Below are 19,140 nucleotides of genomic sequence, written 5' to 3'. Positions count from 1 at the left end.
CAGTGGCTTTTGTATAAAAAATATAAACACAAAAAATATATACATTTTTGTATGAAGTACCTGCATATGCACGTGTACATACATGTTTTGTCAAAAATGGTATTACACATTCTATACTCTTGTGCTGCCCTTTTTCCTTAATATGTTATGAATATATTTCCAAATAATTTCATATCCTTTTACTATATAATTTTAAGGGTTGTATAGCATTCCATTTTACACATGTTTCATGATGTATTTAACCAGCCTTCTATGTTTCTTTTTTGTTCCTTTAATCAAATGATGTCATTATCATAGGCACTTCTGTAGTGGCCAAGCTCAAAATACACATCCATTTTTTCTTTTTTAAAAAAGATTTTATTTATTTATTCATGAGAGACCCACAGAGAGAAGCAGAGACATAGGGAGAGGGAGGAGAAGCAGGCTCCATGCAGGGAGCCCGATGTGGGACTCAATCCTGGGACTCTGGGATCACACCCGGAGCCAAAGGCAGATGCTCAACTGCTGAGCCACCCAGGCGTCCCTCCATCTGTTTTTTCTTTAGAAGAGCCAGGCTAGCGTCTGACATACTCTTGCGGTTTCTAGGAATTCACTTTACACCCCTGAGAAGTAGCCCTCTTTGGGTTTGGGGATACTTGCTACTTGTCATCTTCATACTCATCATCATATGTCATCATCATACTGACTCTTGTTTTTATGTCTTCCCATAGTTGACACATGAATTCGCCTACATGTTTAATTTCTTAATAGGTGGGATCGAGGTACAAACCACCTGCTGTTCAACATGTTGCCTGGAGGCCCCCCAGATTATAACACAGCTCTGGATGTCCCCAGAGACAGGTAAGTGTATTTGGGGTTGTCCCTGTGATGGCTTTCTGAGGATTAAGGAAAGACCCTTTCTGTCATGTGAAGTCATATTTCTAAGCTTAGTGGGACACACTATGTAATCAGAATTGTTTGTTAAAGAAATTGTCCTAGGCATTGCCCTGCTTGAGACATAGATGTAGTGAGATGGAACCTGCTTAAATCTGTTGTGGAGAACCAACTAGTAGCATAGGGTTTCAAAAAATGGATTTTTTCCCTCAGTCTGGGTTTTGCTCTTCTTAATGCAGCACCTCCACCTCCAAGGCCTGGTTCATGGCTGGCTTGTGTTGGCTCTGTCTGAACTGGGGAGCACTGGCTCAAAGTAGAGCCGCAGTTTACTATGGGAAGGGAGGTATGCAAATGACCCCCCAGTCTGTAGTGTCAGAGCAACGAGGGCACTCCAGTTCATGTACTCCCCATTGCTTCAGTCAGTGGGGTCCTTCCCTCCTGCGCCCACACACTTCTCTCCTTCTTCTCTTCCTATTGAAACCTTCCAAACAGCATGTGTGGTGTGGAGTGGCCAGGATCACAGGATTATGATTCTAGATCTGCTTGCTGTGTTTATCAGCCCTTTCCCACATTGACGGAACTGCTTGGTCTGGAGGCTTCCCAGAAGGCTCGGGAATGAGGTGCCACATGAGGTTCCTTTCCGAGTACTGGGTTCAAGGCATTGAGGACAGCACAAAGGTGAGGCTCAAGCCAGGGGTCTCAGGTAAAACGCCAGGTGCAGCAGTGTTGTAAGTTGATGTCAGAACTCACTCATAAGTGATTTTTTTAAAAAAGATTTATTTATTTATGATAGACACAGAGAGGGAGAGAGAGAGAGAGAGGCAGAGACACAGGCAGAGGGAGATGCAAGCTCCATGCCAGGAGCCTGACGCGGGACTCGATCCTGGGACTTCAGGATCGCGCCCTGGGCCAAAGGCAGGCGCCAAACTGATGAGCCACCCAGGGATCCCCATAAGTGATTTTTTTTTTTACAGTTGATGTTTAACTCTTAAAATCATTGTTAGTGGTTAGAGGGTAGCCTGAGGCCAGCGGTGTTCTCAGCTCCCTAAAGGCTGACCCCATCATTTATGAAAATCTGTGCTTGGTACTACTTTTCCCTGGAAGATTAAACCCAAGCCCTCTTTGCCTTAAAGAGATTACGCAGAGTCAGTGTTGTGTTTCTATCTGTAAATACAGTTATCACTAGAAGAGACCTGGAGGACCGGTCCTCACCTTTGGTGTAGAAACCATGTTGGTCGATAGAGGGCAGTCAGGCCACACAGTTTCTGCAGAAAACCCACTAAAATACGAACGGAGCCCTCAGTTTGGCTGTCCGCCCCAGCATTCCTGACTGGGCTACTGTTTCATGGGTTTGGTTGCTCTGGGAAAGTAAGATACTTTAGGGAACAGAGGAGGGAAGAAAAAGCTGTTAGGAATGCAGTGTCTTCACCTGCTGCTCTGGGTTTATTTTAAGAAGGGCTTATTTCTGTTTGGGACATTTCACTTTTTGCTGACATTTTGGTATATGTATTTGCATGGGAGAAGGATTTTATTTTTATCAAGTGCACATGTTAAATGGGATTTCATTTCTCTGCGGGGGAAGTGTCAAGTAGTCCGGAAGAAGTTTAAGTTCTTGCTATTGCTTAGGTGTTAAGGATCAGGAAGGTTAAATCTTTTTCCCTGTGTATGTATTGTTGTAAGTGATTGTAGGCAGTCCAATACAAGTAATGAATCCCTGTGTAGTCCTCCTTTATCTGTGCATGTGGGGAATTTTGTTTTGAAACCTAGATGGTCTTCTGGTTGTGAGTTTTTCTTATCACTTGTCCTCATTCCTGGATTCAGAGGAGGCAAGAACCATGAGGACAGAATGGTTTTAGCAGGGGTTGCATATTGGAGTATTTGGAAATTAGAAAGCAGGCAGGCACGCCAGATTAGATTACTTCAAGGGTCTCTTGAAGTCTAAGGTCATAGATGTGATTACTTGAGAATGATTTTACTCGGGGAAATGCAGGGACCAGGACAGAAGGAAATGTCTGCTCAGCATATATATCTTTTGTGCTACTTAAATCTGTTTTTATTTCTCTTTCACTATTTAAAAACCCTACACGTGATACACGTGTACTTTCTTTAAACAAGATTGCAACAATGTGTAAGCTTATAAAGAGTAAAATGTGAACATATGTTTTCAAATCCTCCTCTATTTTCACTTTCTTACTGAAAGGTAATCACTCTCCTTTAATACTATGTATTTTTCTAGCTTTTTTTCTATGGATTTATACACAAAGGTGTATATATATGTATATATATATACGAGTACACATATATATATACTTGCACATGTGTGAAATTTAAGTGGGAGCAAATTATACCTCTTTTTTTTGTTTTGGTTTTTTAAAATATTTATTTATTTATTTATTTAATATAGTCACACAGAGAGAGAGAGAGAGAGGCAGAGACACAGGCAGAGGGAGAAGCAGGCTCCATGCACCGGGAGCCCGACGTGGGATTCGATCCCGGGTCTCCAGGATTGCGCCCTGGGCCAAAGGCAGGCGCCAAACTGCTGCGCCACCCAGGGATCCCAAATTATACCTCTTCAATGCCTTACTTTACCAATCTTATTTTCTCATATATATTCTGTAATATTATTATAATGCTGGATTTTTATTATTTTTTTTGCACATATTTTTCACAGATTTCAACTTTGTGTGGGTTTTGTTTAACTTGTTATGGAAAATTTCAAACCTGTATAAAAGAAGAGACTAGAGTGTTGAACCCATACCCCCCTGTCCAGCTTTGGTAATTACCAACTCAAGGCTGGTCTCCATTCATTTGTACTCCTTCTCACTTCCCCACCAGGTTATCTAGCAGCAAATCCTAGGTGTTACATCATTACATCTGTAAATATTTCCATTTGAATCTCTCCATGATAAAGGATTTTTAAAAAATATAACTATAATACAACTATTTTCACACCTTAAAAATTAATAGGAATCTACTATCAACAAATAGCTAGCCATTGTTCAGATTTACCTGTCTCATACATATTTTTTTTTTATAGTTTGTTTGATTCAGTAAACAAATAAGGATGACTCATAGAATTGGTCAGGTTAAAAAAATTTTTTTTTGCAAAATATGAAGCTTTATATTTGAGGAGTTTGCAGGCCTGATTACCTGCATGGTTCAAATGAAATGCAAAAGATGAGCTTGCAGACGAACTGTGTTTAGGCTTTTTGGACACTCAGGAGGAAAACTAGGAGAACATCTGAGGATAGCTCAGAGCAGGGACAATGGAGTGTGTGAGGCCACATGGAAGGCTCCTTGACAGAGGAGATGTACTAGTGCCAGGAAGGCTTGCAACACGCTTAAAGTGCTGGAGGACACTTTGAGTGGCATAACATTTGGCCTGGCATAAGTCTGATTATCAGATTAATGCTTTTTTAGCTACAAGTTTTCTGTTCAATCTCTTTCAGCTTTGGACCTGATCTCTGATTTTGGGATACAGAATAGGAAAACAATGTGCATTTCAGAAATGCACTTTTCACTCAATGCAAAACATGTGTTCTCTAAAGCAAGGGAAGCTTACACTCTTGTCTCTATTATAATGTTATAGAGTCCTTGGCAGATGATGATACGGGGACTTGAAGACAAAATCTTATCAGTAGGAGGGCTGGTGTGAGGTCTGTTTGGCTAATTGCAGTCCTGGGTCTTGCCGAAGTTGCAAGTGGAGATCTCATGTGGATGATCGGTGACATGAGAAGTGTTTCAGATTGCATGCTTTCCTCCTACCAGTATATAACCCCCACCCTACTCTAGAACAGAGTACCAGTGGGGCCCCAGGGACAGAGTAACAGTAAAAGTTGGTGTGATACACACCTGCTTCCTTTCTTTTTTTTTTTTTAATTTTTTATTTATTTATGATAGAGAGAGAGGCAGAGACACAGGCTGAGGGAGAAGCAGGCTCCGTGCACCGGGAGCCTGACGTGGGATTCGATCCTGGGTCTCCAGGATCGCGCCCTGGGCCAAAGGCAGGCGCCAAACCGCTGTGCCACCCAGGGATCCCATCCTGCTTCCTTTCTTGTCACATGCGCCTTCCCCTCTCCTCTGGGGCTGTGGCTGTAATTACCTAATCACCCATTACCCTGGTTTACCTGGACTGCTTGGTCCCTGTATATTGGATCCATGTTTGTTTCTCGGCACAGAGGTCATGGGGTTCCATACAGTCTGCTTGCTGTCATGGAACTGGTCCAAATTCATGTTGGGTGGATTCACTGCTGAATGTTAGTCAGGAAAAATAGGACCGTATGTTGGTACTGAGGATAGTAAGTTTTACAGAGTAGACTGGCAGCTGGAGAGGTTTTTAGCCTGCACATTACCTCACTAACCAATTCTTGGTTTCATAAAGCTTAAATAAACAGATTGGGATTTCCAGGGGTGGTTGGAAAATCTTTGAACTTAAACTGGTCATGTTAGACGGGAATGTAGGTTGTCATCAGGGCAGGGAGAGGATTGGTAGCAATCAATATTGCAAAAAATGTGGTTTCTCAGTTCAGACATTTTGGCTCAGAGTGTGCGGTACGTGGAACTGGCAAAACTCTGCCCCAGTAAGTGATTTTGATGGGTTTGAGGCCCCAGGGACAGAATAACAGTAAAAGTTGGTGTGATACACACCTGCTTCCTTTCTCTGATGAAGTGTCACTGTACTACTTGCTGGATTCAATTAAAACAGTATGTTCCTAGCTTCTAATTAAGGAGAATAAAAGTTAGTGCATTCAGACTGCATGGGACGCACTACAGGTCCAGTCCTGGATTCTTGCTTCCTGTACGGGGAGCGAGTAGCTGGAATGGAGGTGAGAGCTGGTGGAGACCACACGATTCACATGCAGCTCTTGGACAACACTGAAAAGACCTGCCTGGGGCAGGAATTGCAGAGAGGCTGGGGCGTGTGTAGCATGGGATGAAATACTTAGCCATCGTCACTGCTTTCTGTGCCCATTGTCGCCTGGGGTTCAGGCCAGAGGGTGAGTGAGTGACTACTGTAACCAGTTTTCACATGCAGACCTGTTGTCTGTTCCTGCTGTTGTGCGTCTTGAGGAGTGGGGTATGGCTTTGGAGAGGGGTGAATGGGATTTGAGTAAGGTAGCAAAGGAACTTTTCATAGGGTGTCCCCTGGGCTGTGGTGTGTTTTAAAAATGAAAAAGAAGAAAAGACTACTTTGGACTCCAGAAGAAGGCTGTTAACTCAGGGATCAAATGCAGCTGATGTCTAGGATATGTGAATGTAAAACGTTGAGCACGGTGTCTTTAGAGAAAAGTGACTCAGAATACAGGTCTTTGTTAATATTATTACTGACCCGGTTACTCCTATCTCTTCCCACAGAGCTTATCAGAATGAAGACCTTTCTCATTCTTTGACAAAATCCTGTACTTTCAGGGCTCTGTTGGCTGGTGGTGGCTTCTCTACGTGGACTTACCGGCAAGGCTATGATGTCAGCATTCCGGTCTACAGCCCGCTGTCAGCTGAAGTGGACCTTCCGGAGAAAGGACCGGGGTAAGGGGCATTCAGTGCAGCCAGGGGTGCTGTGAGATGCCAGCGAGTTTCCGCCTGCTGGGTTCCACAGCACCGAAGCCTCAGTTACAGGCCAGGGGCTTGGAGTCTGCCATCTTCCCCACCTCGCGCCAGGCCTTTATCCTTCAGTTTTCTCTGGCTCAGTGAGTGCACAGTGCTGTCTGCCCAGCTTTCCAAATCCTGAATTTCTGTGGTGTCCCTCACTGTTTTATCTCCCTTCCTTCCTGTACCAGAAGAGTAAGTCCTATTGATTGCTCCTCCTAAATATTTCTTAGATCTGCCGACTTCTCCATCTCCTCTGCCCCCATCCCACCCCAGGTGACTGTCATCTCTCCCTTGGATCGTGGAAATGGCCTCTTGTTTGGTTTCCTTGCTTCTCATCTTGCTGTCCTCACAACCCGATTGCTGTTCATTTCCCATTTCCCTTTGGGTAAAGCCCAAACCTCTTAAAATGTCTTTCAAGACCCTCTGGCACAGGACCAATCTCCATCTCCACCTCCCCCTCCACCTTTATCCTAGAATGAGCATTGCTCTTTTCAATTTTTTGGGCTGCAAATACTCTCCACTATCTGGAGGTCTTCTCTGTGATTTTCATCAGACTTATGACCTGCTGTCTTTTAGGTTTTAACTCGAGTACTGCTTACTCTAGGGGCACCTTCCTAGCCCCTGGAATGGTTCTTCTGGTTTATGCCCCCATAGCAGCCTCCACTCCTCCTTGTGTACCAGTCACTAGGCCATATTGTAATGACTTGCTTACAGCCTATCTGCTTGGGATTTTGGATTTTGCAAGTGCAGTGAGGCTAATACCTGGTCTGTTTTTTGACTGCCATGTTCACTGTGCCTGTCACACTATTGGTTCATATTGTTGGCTTGTGAATGAAAAAATGAAAAGACCTTGGATGAGCAGGACATTTTGTCTAGGATTTTTTGATGTGGTCTATTTAAAATTGGGCTAATTCATGGTAAGAATCTCAATAAGCTTTTCTATAGTTTCTTTTTCTTTTTTTAAGACTCTATTCATGAGAGAGAGACAGAGAGAGAGAGAGAGAGAGAGAGAGAGAGAGAGAGACATAGGTAGAGGGAGAAGCACATTCCACGCAGGGAGCCTGACATGGGACTTGATCCCGGGTCTCCAGGATCATGCCCTGGGCTGAAGGCAGGCGCTAAACCGCTGAGCCACCCAGGCTGCCCAGAATCTCAATAAGCTTTAAACAAACATGATAATGATAGTATTCTTGTGTGCCATGTGCTCACCTATGAACTTGACCGATTTTTGTATATTGCCACACTAGAAATGTCATACAGGGTGTGATTTAAAAACTCACACATAGTATTTGGTCTCAGAAGTGAATCTTTTTTTTTTTTCCTAAAGATTTTACTTATTTATTCATGAGAGACGCAGAGAGGCAGAGACATAGGTAAAGGGAGAAGCAGGCTCCCTGGGGGAGTCTGATGTGGGACTCGACCCTGGGACCCTTGGGATCACGACCTGAGCCAAGGGCAGGTGCTCAACCACTAAGCCACCCTGGTGCCCCCAGAAATGAGTCTTAAGGAAATAGTTTGCAAAGCATCCCAAACTTCCACTTAGAAGCCTTTATGGATTCTTTGAGAAATAAGAACTTTTCCGAAGTGAAGAAATTTCTCTCCTGTGTATGTGTGTTGTATTGTGTAGCCTGGTGACCAAATTGTCTAACTTACTTAGACATAGCAAATTTTGTTATTTAGATAAGGTGAGATTGAAACATTTTTCTACCGTTAGACAAGTACAAAGAGTGAATAAATAGTTCATGAATTTATTGCCTAGATCAACTTTCTGGATTTTCTGTTAGAGTTGACTTTTTATTTTGTTATTTAAAAATTTTTTTATTGATATAACTCATTTACTGTAAAATTCATTCTTTTAAAGTGTATACTCCAGTGGGTTTATTTATTTTTTATTTTGTAAGGATTTATTTACTTAGAGGGAGAGCGTTACTCATTTCTATCTTCCTCTTTTTTTTTTTTAAGATTTTATTTATTTATTCATGAGACACACAGAGAGAGAAGCAGAGACATAGGCAGAGGGAGAAGCAGGCTCCCTGTGGGGAGTCTGACATGGGACTTGATCCTAGGACCCCTGGATCACGACCTGAGCCAAAGGTAGATGCTAAACCACTGAGCTACCCAGGTGCTCCCATTTCTATCTTCTTTAGAGAAATGTCTGTTCCTGTCTTCCTGTTTCTTGACTAGACTTTTTAATTTTTTTGTCTTGATGACTACAGCTTTGTAATATAGCTTGAAATCCAGAATCATGATGCCTCCAGTTTGTTTTTCTTTTTGAGGATTGCTTTGGCTATTTGTCATCTACCCATTTTTTTTTATATTGGATTTTTGTTGAATTGTAAGAATTCTTTATATATTTTAGTTACTAGATACTTATCAGATATATGATTTGCAAGTATTTTCTCCCATTCTATAAGTTGTCTTTTCATTATCTTGATGGTGTCCTTGAATGCACAAAAGTGTCTTATTTTGATGAAGCCTGATTCATCTGTTTTTCTTTTGATTGCTTATACTTCTGGTGTCATGCATAAGAAATCCTTGACTAAGATCACAAAATTTAGACCTGTGGTTTCTTCTAAGAATTTTATCATTTTAGCCCTTAAATTTTTTTTTATCTATTTTGAGTTAAAATTTTTTTTCTTTTAAAGATTGTATTTATTTATTCATGAGAGAGAGAGGGAGAGAGAGAGAGAGGCAGAGACACAGGCAGAGGGAGAAGCAGGCTCCACACAGGGAGCCCGACGTGGCACTCGATCCCAGGTCCCCAGGACCACACCCTGGGCCAAAGGTGGCACTAAATTGCTGAGCCACCTGGGTTGCCCTGAGTTAAATTTTTTTAAAGGTTTATTTATTTTAGAAAAAGAGAGCATGAGCAGGAGTTGGGGGAGGGGGAGAAGGTGAGAGGATCTTCAAGCAGACTCCCTGCTGAGCAGAGAGCCCATGTGGGACTCCATGCCACGACCCATGAGATCATGACCTGAGCTGAAATCAAGAGTCAGACACTTGACTGGCTTGAGCCACCCAGAGGCCATATTTTAGTTAATTTTTATATGTGGTGTGATGTAGGGATCTATAACTTCATTCTTTTACTGGTGGATATCCAGTTGTCTTAACGACGTTTGTTAATGGGGATCCCTGGGTGGCTCAGCAGTTTAGTGCCTGCCTTTGGGCTGGGGCGCGATCCTGGAGTCCCGGGATCGAGTCCCACGTTGGGCTCCCTGCATGGAGCCTGCTTCTCCCTCCTGCTGTGTCTCTGCCTCTCTCTCTCTCTGTGTCTATCATAAATGAATAAATAAATCTTTAAAAAAAAAAGTTTGTTAAAAAGACTGTTCTTTCCCATTGAATGATCGTGGCATTTTTGTTGAAAATCAGTTGATCAGAGATAGATTGGCTTATTTCTGGACTCCTTATTCTGTTCCATTGGTCTGTATGTTTATCCTTATGCCAGTACCATACTGTCTTGATTACTGTAGCTTTGTAGTAAGTTTGGAAATTGGTAAATGTGAGAACTTTGTTCTTTTTTTAAGGTTTTGTTTTTGTTTTTGTTTGTTTGCTTTAGTCTATTCAAGGTCCCTTGCATTTTAATTACTTTTTTAGTAATACAACTTGAATAAGTACAAATGAAAAACAATTTAAACTCTTTTTGCTTATATGACTTCAAAATTAAAAAAGATTTACAAATTAAATGCAAACAAATCTACAAAACTAATAATGTTCACATTAACAATTTGATAGCTGAGGCTTTTTCTTTGAAACCAAATTGTGTCTTTTAAGGTGAGTGTAGAGTTAATTATGGTTTTGGGGGTTTGGCATGCCTATGCTGTTTACCTGTGGGGGTGATGATGTACTTCTCTTTACCACTTTTCCTGTTTGAATGACGAGGAAGCTTCCCTTTAGCCTATTGTGACATCATTTATCTTTATCTGGTGCAGATGCATGATTCATATTTTTCCCGACATTTTTTTATGAAACTCTTAAAGCCAGGCAGCAGTGTTTTAAAAATTTGGCAGTACAGTGAATATTTGTATACCCATCACTTAGGTTCTGCAATTAGCATTTCATTTTGCTTGTTTTACATGATTTACATTTTAAGTCTTCCTCTCTTCTCATTAGCCCACTACATAAACACTTGGACATTGAAAAACTCTTAGCAGTATTTATCATTAAATATGAGCAAAACTATGACCATACACATTTTTTTTTTTGATCTTCATCAAGATGAAAATACAAAATAATTCTTACAGAGGATCATAGACTGGAGAAAAGGATATAGTTCAATGCTGATTTAAAAAATTTTTCTTTACTATTTTTTATTTTTATTTTTTTAATTTTTTTAATTTATTTATGATAGTCACACAGAGAGAGAGAGAGAGAGAGAGAGAGAGAGAGGCAGAGACATAGGCAGAGGGAGAAGCAGGCTCCATGCGCCGGGAGCCCGACGTGGGATTCGATCCCGGGTCTCCAGGATCGCGCCCTGGGCCAAAGGCAGGCGCCAAACCGCTGCGCCACCCAGGGATCCCCTCTTTACTACTTTTTAAAATTTAAGTTCAATTAACTAACATATAGTGTATTATTAGTTTCAGAGGTAGAGTTTAGTGATTCATCAGTTGCATATAATACCCAGTGCTCATCACATCACATGCCCTCCTTAATGCCCATCACCCACTTACTCCATCCCCCCATCCACTTCCCCTCCAGCAACCCTCAGTTTGTTTCTTAGAGTTAAGAGTCTCTTATGGTTTGTCTCCCTCTCTGATTTCATTTTGTTTTATTTCTCTCTCCCTTCCCCTATGCTCCTCTGTTTTGTTTCTTAAATTCTGTGTATGAGTGAAATCATATGGTAATTGTCATTCCCTGATTGACTTATTTCGTTTAGCATAATACCCTCAAGGTCTATCCACGTCATTGCAAATGGCAAGATTTCATTTTTTTTGATGGCTGAGTAATATTCCATTATATATATATATATATACATATATATATGTATATATATATATATATATACCACATCTTGTTTATTCATTCATCTGTCAATGGACATCTTAGCTCTTTCCAGTTTGGCTATTAATGGACATCGCTGCGATAAACACGGGTGCAGGTGCCCCTTTGGATCACTACATTTGTACCTTGGGGTAAATACCCAGTAGTGCAATTGCTGGGTCGTAGGGTAGCTCTGTTTTCAACTTTTTGAGGAACTTCCATATTTTCCAGAGTGGCTGCACCAGCTTACTTTCCTACCAACAGTGTAAGAGGCTTCTCCTTTCTCTGCATCCTCACCAACATCTATCATTTCCTGACTTATTAATTTTAGCCTCAGTGTTGTGTTTTTTTTTTTAAGATTTTATTTATTCATGAAAGAGAGAGAGAGAGAGAGAGAGGCAGAGACAGAAGCAGAGGGAGAAGCAGGCAGCCTGACGTGGGACTCGATCCCTGGTCTCCAGGATCAGGCCCTGGGCTGAAGGTGGTGCTAAACCTCTGAGCCACTAGGGCTGCCCTGTGACTAGATGTCTGTAATGAGAAAGAATGATCCGTGTGAGTGAGCCCAGCTGGTACTCTTTCCGGTGGTACAAGTCTTTTGTCATGTATCTAGGATCTTAATTTGGAATATTTATGTAGCACTAGATAAAATAGGTATTATAATATAAATACATTTTAATAGATATCATAATATAAAACTCTAATAGTGGAGAAAAGTCAGTTAACCTAGAAAAAAGATTTTACTTCTCTACAGTCTGCTTCTGTGAACATTTACTTAAATTTAAATTTAAACCAGTTGTGTAAAAAAATAAATAAACCAGTTGTGTAGTTTTTGAAAGTCGTTTTTTAACCTTCTGCTTTTTTAAATTTTTCCTCTGAAGTTGTTTTGGAAACTATTTAATTCAGTTCACTGCAGTTCAGATCAAATCCTTATTGAAGGCCTGTTTAGACCAAGCATAGCTAGGCTCGTGGTTCTCAACACGGGAGGGAGCATCATTTTTGTCTCCCCAGGGACATTTGGCAATATGTGGTGCCTTTTTGACTGTTTTGACTTAGGGTGTATGTGTGTTGGGGTCCCTATGACCACCTCCAATTTCAATGATTTGCTGAGAAGCTCAGGACTCAATATATATAGTCATACTCATGGCTATAATTTATTGTAGCAAAAGGAAACTAAGCCTAGTCAGCAAAGGGAAAAGGTACATGAGGTGAAGTCCGAGGAAACTGGGTGCAGGCATCAAAGGTCCTCTTCCAGTGGTGTCACACGGTCACACAGGATGTACTTAACTCCCCCTGCAACCACTGGTGACAAGATACATAAAATGTTGCTTACCAGGGAACTTGTTAGAGGCTCCACACCCCGGGTTTTCATTGGGAGCTAATCACATGCACATTGTCTGCTTGGCATGTGCCAACGTTTCAGATTTCCAGAAAGAAAGCAAGTGTTTAACATAAACCATATTGTTTGTACAGACAGTTTGGGCACAGGAAGGGTTCTGGGGAGGAGGTCCCCTAAAACACCAACCAAGAGCCAGCCTTTCAGAGGAGGGCAGTCAGACCTAGTGTGTTAACTGTTCTGCACAGGGTGTTCCTGGTATCTGGTGAGTGGAGGCCGGAGGTGTGGTGAAATCTCTGCAGTGCACAATGTGCAGCAGAGAATTGTGGGGTCCACCTGTCAGCAGTGCTGCGGAGAGCAAGCCGGAGGGTCAGGTCTGTCCCTTCAGCATGGCTGTCTCTGGGCCTTTCTTTAGTAAGACTGCTTGAACTCTCCTCGCTTTATTATCTAATTTCTCTAGTATAATCTAGCTCTCTTATATTGGTTTGGACTCTTCTTTCCCTTCAGAATTTGACCTCGGGAAAAAAACCTACCAAAAGGAAAAGATTCAGTAAAAACAGAACTAACCATCTCTGAACAGTAAAAATTCTTTTCAGGTGATTACTTTCAAAGATTTAAACTGCTGTCGTGGTGGTATTTTCTTAGTAACTGAATCTTCCTAGTTTTTATGTATAATTAGACTGAAATTAAGATCTTTAACTAAATCACTTAAGCTCTCAGGCTCTGAAGAATTTTGTGTCCAGTAACTAGAAGGAGGAAGAGTAGATCTGTGAGGACAGGGAAGACAGCTAAAGGCTGCCTGGGGCGCCATCCTCCCCCTGCTGGCCAATTGGTGGATTTCTACAGCTCAGCTCAGCAGGACTCGTGCTCCAGTTCCCTCCAGCTTGCAGTTTGGCCCAGAAGTTTGATGTTTCTTTCATAAGCAACACTCCCTTCTCTCTGAAGGAAAAAGAAGAAGAAGAAGGAGGAAAAAAAAGGACAAAGAGAGACTCCAGACTCATCACCCTTTCCAGGGACTTGAGAGGAGGCAGGGTGGGTGACCTTATGGCCACGCTCTGGATTTGTTGTTCTTTGTGAGAGTTGCTTCTTAAGGGAATTCCCACATCTCTTGAGGGCTACATAGAGTAGTGAGAGCTTTGTTTTTATTTTTATTTTAAATCTCTCTCAATATTTTTTCAATGGGAAGCTGAGGATTGTTGCTATTGATAGCTTCTTCTCACAGCTGTGTTGGGCTCAGCTGGAATTCTTGTCCTTGTCTCTCTAAAAGGAACTAAATTGGGAGTTTACAACTGTTACTATTGAGGGAGACTTCAAGTTCTCAGCATGATTTTGCTTAAACTTAAATATCAGCGCTGCTGGGAGGAAACATGAAAGTCCTAACTAGTAATTTCAGTCCTTAAAAGAAAAACAAATCCACCTTAAGATTTTGTTTGCTTAAAACTAAAATGGGCACACTCCATCAGCCATCTGTCAGGTCAGGGAGAACCAGCAGGCAGACAGAGGGAATGTTTCTAGACCCTTGTGCACATCTGCACATTTATGCTGAAAATGGAGTAATGGTAGAGTAGGGATTCAGTGACCCTGGTGATCCAATATCTAAAATACAACTTTGTTTCTTGATGGTGAAACTCAGCCAAAGTCCTTCTTTACTCAGGAACGTCTGTATTTATTTCTGGGTCTATGTAGATGGATAGTCTCTGTGTTATCTCTGGACATTGAAAACCGTGCATTCATATCCCTGTCTGCAACTCCATCCAGCCCTACAGGAGCATTCTGTTTTTTTCCTTTTGCATATTTGTAACTCCGTTCTCTGACAGTGAGAAATCTAGCTCTCATTTATCCTCAGTATCGTTACATTTGATCTACTCTTGCACATAACCAAAGTTCTGTGGTGCCATGGCCTCCATCACTGCACAGATGCCCTCTTCACCTTCACTCAGACTCTGAGTCCCCCACGTTGTGCCCCTACTGCTATATCCTACCCAGTTGCCCCAGCAGATACCCTCCTCAGCCTTCTTGGGTTCCAGCACCCCATACTGGGGTGAGAGTGCCATTGCTCTTCCCCTTCCTACAACATAGCACCCTATTCAGCCTGCCCAGGCTCTAACACTGTTCTGGGATTCCCACATGCCCTCCTAACCTTCTTATCCCATTGGATTGCCATGGCTGCAGAGACCTTGGATACCCTTTCAGGGCTCTCATACTCTGCATTGGGCCACCTCCCAGCTCTTCCCTCAGTAGAATCCTTCACCCTAGAAAGGCTTCAGCATTCCAGGCGCGCCATTTCTGTCCCCACCCATGCCATGCAGAATCACTCTTTTCTCTCCGGAACTCCCAACTCTTTGCGCCCTTCTGCATGGACACCTTTCTGGGTACCATCGTGTCTGTTCTTATTCTACACAGCGTAGAGCATTGCCAGTTTTAGGCTAGCTGCTCCACTTAAATAGAAAGTCTCCAGAAGCATCCAGCAAATAACCATTGCCCATGAAATTTATAGTAGAACCAGTGTCTTAGGAATCGGAAAGACCTTTAAAGGTCATTTGGCCCTAACTTAATGCATGGCTGATTTCACCATGACTTGTTAATGAGAAGTTTTCTGACTTGAAAAAAAAAAAAACACCAGTCTGTTTCATTTCCAGATAACTCTAATTGTTAAGGTGGTTTTAAACCCTGCTTGTCTTAGGACACCTGGGTGGCTCAGTGGCTGAGCGTCTGTCTTTGGCTCAGGTTGTGATCCTGGGGATCGAGTCCCACACTGGGCTCCCCACAGGGAGCCTGCTTCTCCCTCTGCCTGTGTCTCTGCCTCTCTCTCTCTGTCTCTCATGAATAAATAAATAAAATCTTTGAAACCCCCCCCCCAAACCCTGCTTGTTTTGTGAGTTTGCCTATAAGTCTTTCTCTTGTTTAACCAGACAAGTTTGATTACAGAAATACTTTGAAGGGAGATGGTATTCACTTTGAGATGATCTGCAAGTGCTTTTTTTTTTTTTTTTAAAGATTTTATTTATTTATTTGCCAGAGAGATAGAGCACAAGGCAGAGGGAGAGGGAGAAGCAGAGAGCAGGGAACTCAACGCAGAGCTGGATCCCAGGCCCCTGGGATCATGACCTGAGCCAAAGGCAGACACTTAACCAACTGAATCAACCAGGCACCCTGTAAGTGCTCTTTTATATGATCTTTCCATCATCAAGTCATCCATCTAAAAATTAATGCTTTTGCAAAAGAAAAATTATTGAGGCTTAGGGCTGGGAATAGAATCCAAAAGTGTTTCAGTGTCTAGAAGGAATACTTTCAGCTATAAATATTCAGCATATTGTTCAATAAATTGTAATTTAGGGGGAAATTGTCCAGGATGAGAGGAACCAGTCTGTATGGCTGATCCAAACTGGCTCCCCGATGGGTTGCTATTCCATATCTTTCTTATCTCCACTTAACTTTACCCTGGTGTCTGGATCTGAGTGGCCATTGAGGGCAGCTCTATCAAATAGACCTTTCTGCGGTGGGAGATCATCTGTATTTCTGCTCTTAGGTGCCCCACTAGCTACATAATGGCTATTGAGAATTTCAAATGTGGCTGGTGTGACAGAGGAACTGAATTTTAAGTTTAAAGTTTTTTTTTTTGTTTGTTTGTTTTATTTATTTACGATAGTCACACACAGAGAGAGAGGCAGAGACATAGGCAGAGGGAGAAGCAGGCTCCATGCACCGGGAGCCCGACGTGGGACTCGATCCCGGGTCTCCAGGATCGCGCCCTGGGCCAAAGGCAGGCGCCAAACCACTGCGCCACCCAGGGATCCCTGAATTTTAAGTTTAATTTTAATGGTCTCATGTGGCTGATTGCTGTTAAGACAGGTTTTAGGGAATGTGTACATCCTTTTCTTTCTTAACTGTGGCAGGGTAAGTACCCTTTGCTTGTAGTTCAGCTGCTTAAAGGAATTACCAGAAGAAATGGTTCTGAGGATTGGAAGGCCATCTGGCTGTGGGGTGTGTTGTGTGTTTCTGGAGTTTCTGTAGCTGTGCTGGCTGGCAAGGGGAGCGCTGCCCTGCTCCACTCATTGCTCTATGTTTGGGACCTGAAGCTTAGTGCTGGGTGAAATGTGATGACCTTTTCAGTCAGAGTGGTTGTTCTTAGGCTATGGATGTATGGGTAAGGCATTCTCCAGCTAGAACCTCCAAGTAAGTCTAAGAAACTAAAAAAAGAAAAAAAAATTACCCTTCCTTTTTCCCAAAGCAAGAAGAAAAATAAAAGAAAAAAAAAAAAAGAAGAGAGATGGGGGTCAGTATAGGTTTTGGTCTTCCTTCCTTCCTTCCTTCCTTCCTTCCTTCCTTCCTTCCATCCATCCATCCATCCATCCATCCATCAATGAGAGACACACACAGAGAGAGAGGCACAGACACACAGAGGCAGAGACACAGGCAGAGGGAGAAGCAGGCTCCATCAGGAAGCCCGACACGGGACCCGATCCCGGGATTCCAGGATCACGCCCTGGGTTGAAGGTGGTGCTAAACTGCTGAGCCACCTGGGCTGCCTGGTTTTGGTCTTTCTTATGTGCAGACTTGTATCAGCCTGCCTGGTGGCATTGCCTATGAGATGTATGCCCACCCCCCGACCCCCCACCCAGAACTTACCCTGGTGCAGTCTAGTGTGGGGTAGACTCATATTATTACTGCTTCTTGGTCTGATGGGTGTTTCACTTTTTCCTGGAACCTGTTTTATATTATTCATTTCTTTGATGGTGATCGCAGTCGTCCCTCAACCTGTATAGTGTTTATGCCGTGTAACCTCTCTGCCTGTGGGAATCTTGCCTTCAAGGAGAGAATGACTTACCCTGAAACTCCCCCTTGACTTCTGGCTTACTAACTTTGTAAGTATTCGGATTTTTATCTCTTATGGAGATCTAAATGGCACTAGACCCCCAGAAATCCTTACTTCACTCCATTTTCTTTTAGACATCCTTGCTATCCAGATGTTAAGAGTGGCTCCCTACTTTGGTGAAGATAGTTTTTCCCACTTATCGTTCTCAACACAAATTCAGTCTTCCTGTGTCCAGGGGGCTTGGGGATAAGGGGCTGTTTTCACTGCAGCATCTCCAGAGCCGGAGGAGGCCATTCAGCACCCAGAAGCAGTCCTTTTACCCCTCCGGTTTTACAGCCGGTACTTAGCCCATTGTTTCCCTCTCTTCCTATTTGAACAAGGCAGCCAGCTCTCAGTTCCTTTACCCATCTGAGTCCTCAGATATAACTTAGGATAACATGCTGATGCTTCTCCAAACAGCCAGTTTCTCTCTTTTTCCACACACGTACACAGGTATTTATAGCGTGCTCTCCAAGCTTGGCCTATGACAAGCATCTCCTCACAGCATGAACAACTTCTCCCAATAAAATATTTATAAAGATTGCACGTGACTGAATCATACCTTAGGTTCTTATGGTGTATAATACTGTAAGTACTGAGCAACACCACGGAGTGTAATTTTCCAGAAAATCGAGGGATGCGATGGCTGGTGAGAATCCACTTATTGCCATAAGTGTAACATCCAAGTTTATCTTTCCTTGACCAGCAGGCCAGCAGCAGCGTTCCAGTCACACTTTTTGCTCTCTTGTAGTCCCCGGCGCTACTTCCTGCTGTCCTCTCAGATGGCCGTCCACCCCGAGTACAGAGAAGACCTGGAAGCCATCCAGGCCAAACACGGGGAGTCAGTGTTAGTACTGGATAAATGCACCAACCTCTCAGAGGGCGTCCTGTCAGTCCGTAAGCGCTGCCGGGAGCACCAGGTCTACGATTACCCCCAGGTGCTGCAGGTGAGCATTTGTCCTTCACTCTCTCGGAGCTGGTGGAGGGCCCTTTCATGAAGTAACATGCACCCCAGCAAGAGGCCTTGTTTTCCACATGCATCCAGGAGAATTAACCTCGGGGAGCTGAAAACGTACTGCTCCTTACCAGCCACATGGGCCCTCGGGTGCGTCAGTGTCTGGTGTACCGTTTGTGCAGAGCTGCTTGGCCTGGGAGTGTTCTTGCTCCTTTCAGATATTCAGTAACACTCCAGAATTTCAACTGTGATGGGTTTGCAGAGAAATCACATGGATAGAGTGGGCAAAAGTATTTTACTTTTACCCTGTATTCAAAAGCCCGTCCAGAGAAATTCCCTTCTTTAAGGTGGCAGCTTGTATCCTCTGGCATGCTGGCCCACAAGGCTACAGTCACCTTTTGCTGGGAATGGGAAATTTTCACTTTTTGTTACTGTTTTGTCTGTTGCTGTTTTGCCACCCTCGGCATGTCCTACTGGCAGTATGTCCTTTACTTAAGTCATGGGCATGGCACTATTTCCATAACCACTGGCAGAGTAGTCCTTTGGGGGATATTTTAA

The 19,140-nt window shown here is 42.9% G+C and overlaps 1 protein-coding gene across 3 annotated transcripts in view; it reads left to right on the top strand.

Annotated features, from left to right (window-relative positions):
• EXT2 (exostosin glycosyltransferase 2) overlaps window positions 1-19,140 on the top strand; it is a 143,048-nt gene that overhangs the window by 9,783 nt on the left and 114,125 nt on the right. For all 3 annotated transcript variants that reach the window (XM_055312348.1, XM_055312328.1, XM_055312338.1), the window contains exons 3-5: window positions 751-840; window positions 6,283-6,399; window positions 18,379-18,574. In XM_055312348.1, coding sequence (XP_055168323.1) covers window positions 751-840; window positions 6,283-6,399; window positions 18,379-18,574 — 403 coding nt within the window. The remainder of the gene's footprint in view (window positions 1-750; window positions 841-6,282; window positions 6,400-18,378; window positions 18,575-19,140) is intronic.

The sequence above is a fragment of the Nyctereutes procyonoides genome, unplaced genomic scaffold (genome assembly GCF_905146905.1).
Source record: "Nyctereutes procyonoides isolate TBG_1078 unplaced genomic scaffold, NYPRO_anot_genome, whole genome shotgun sequence".
Classification (NCBI taxonomy): Eukaryota; Metazoa; Chordata; class Mammalia; order Carnivora; family Canidae; genus Nyctereutes; species Nyctereutes procyonoides.
The sequence above is the reverse complement of the archived record's forward strand: the minus strand, read 5'-3'. Positions and strand labels throughout refer to the sequence as shown.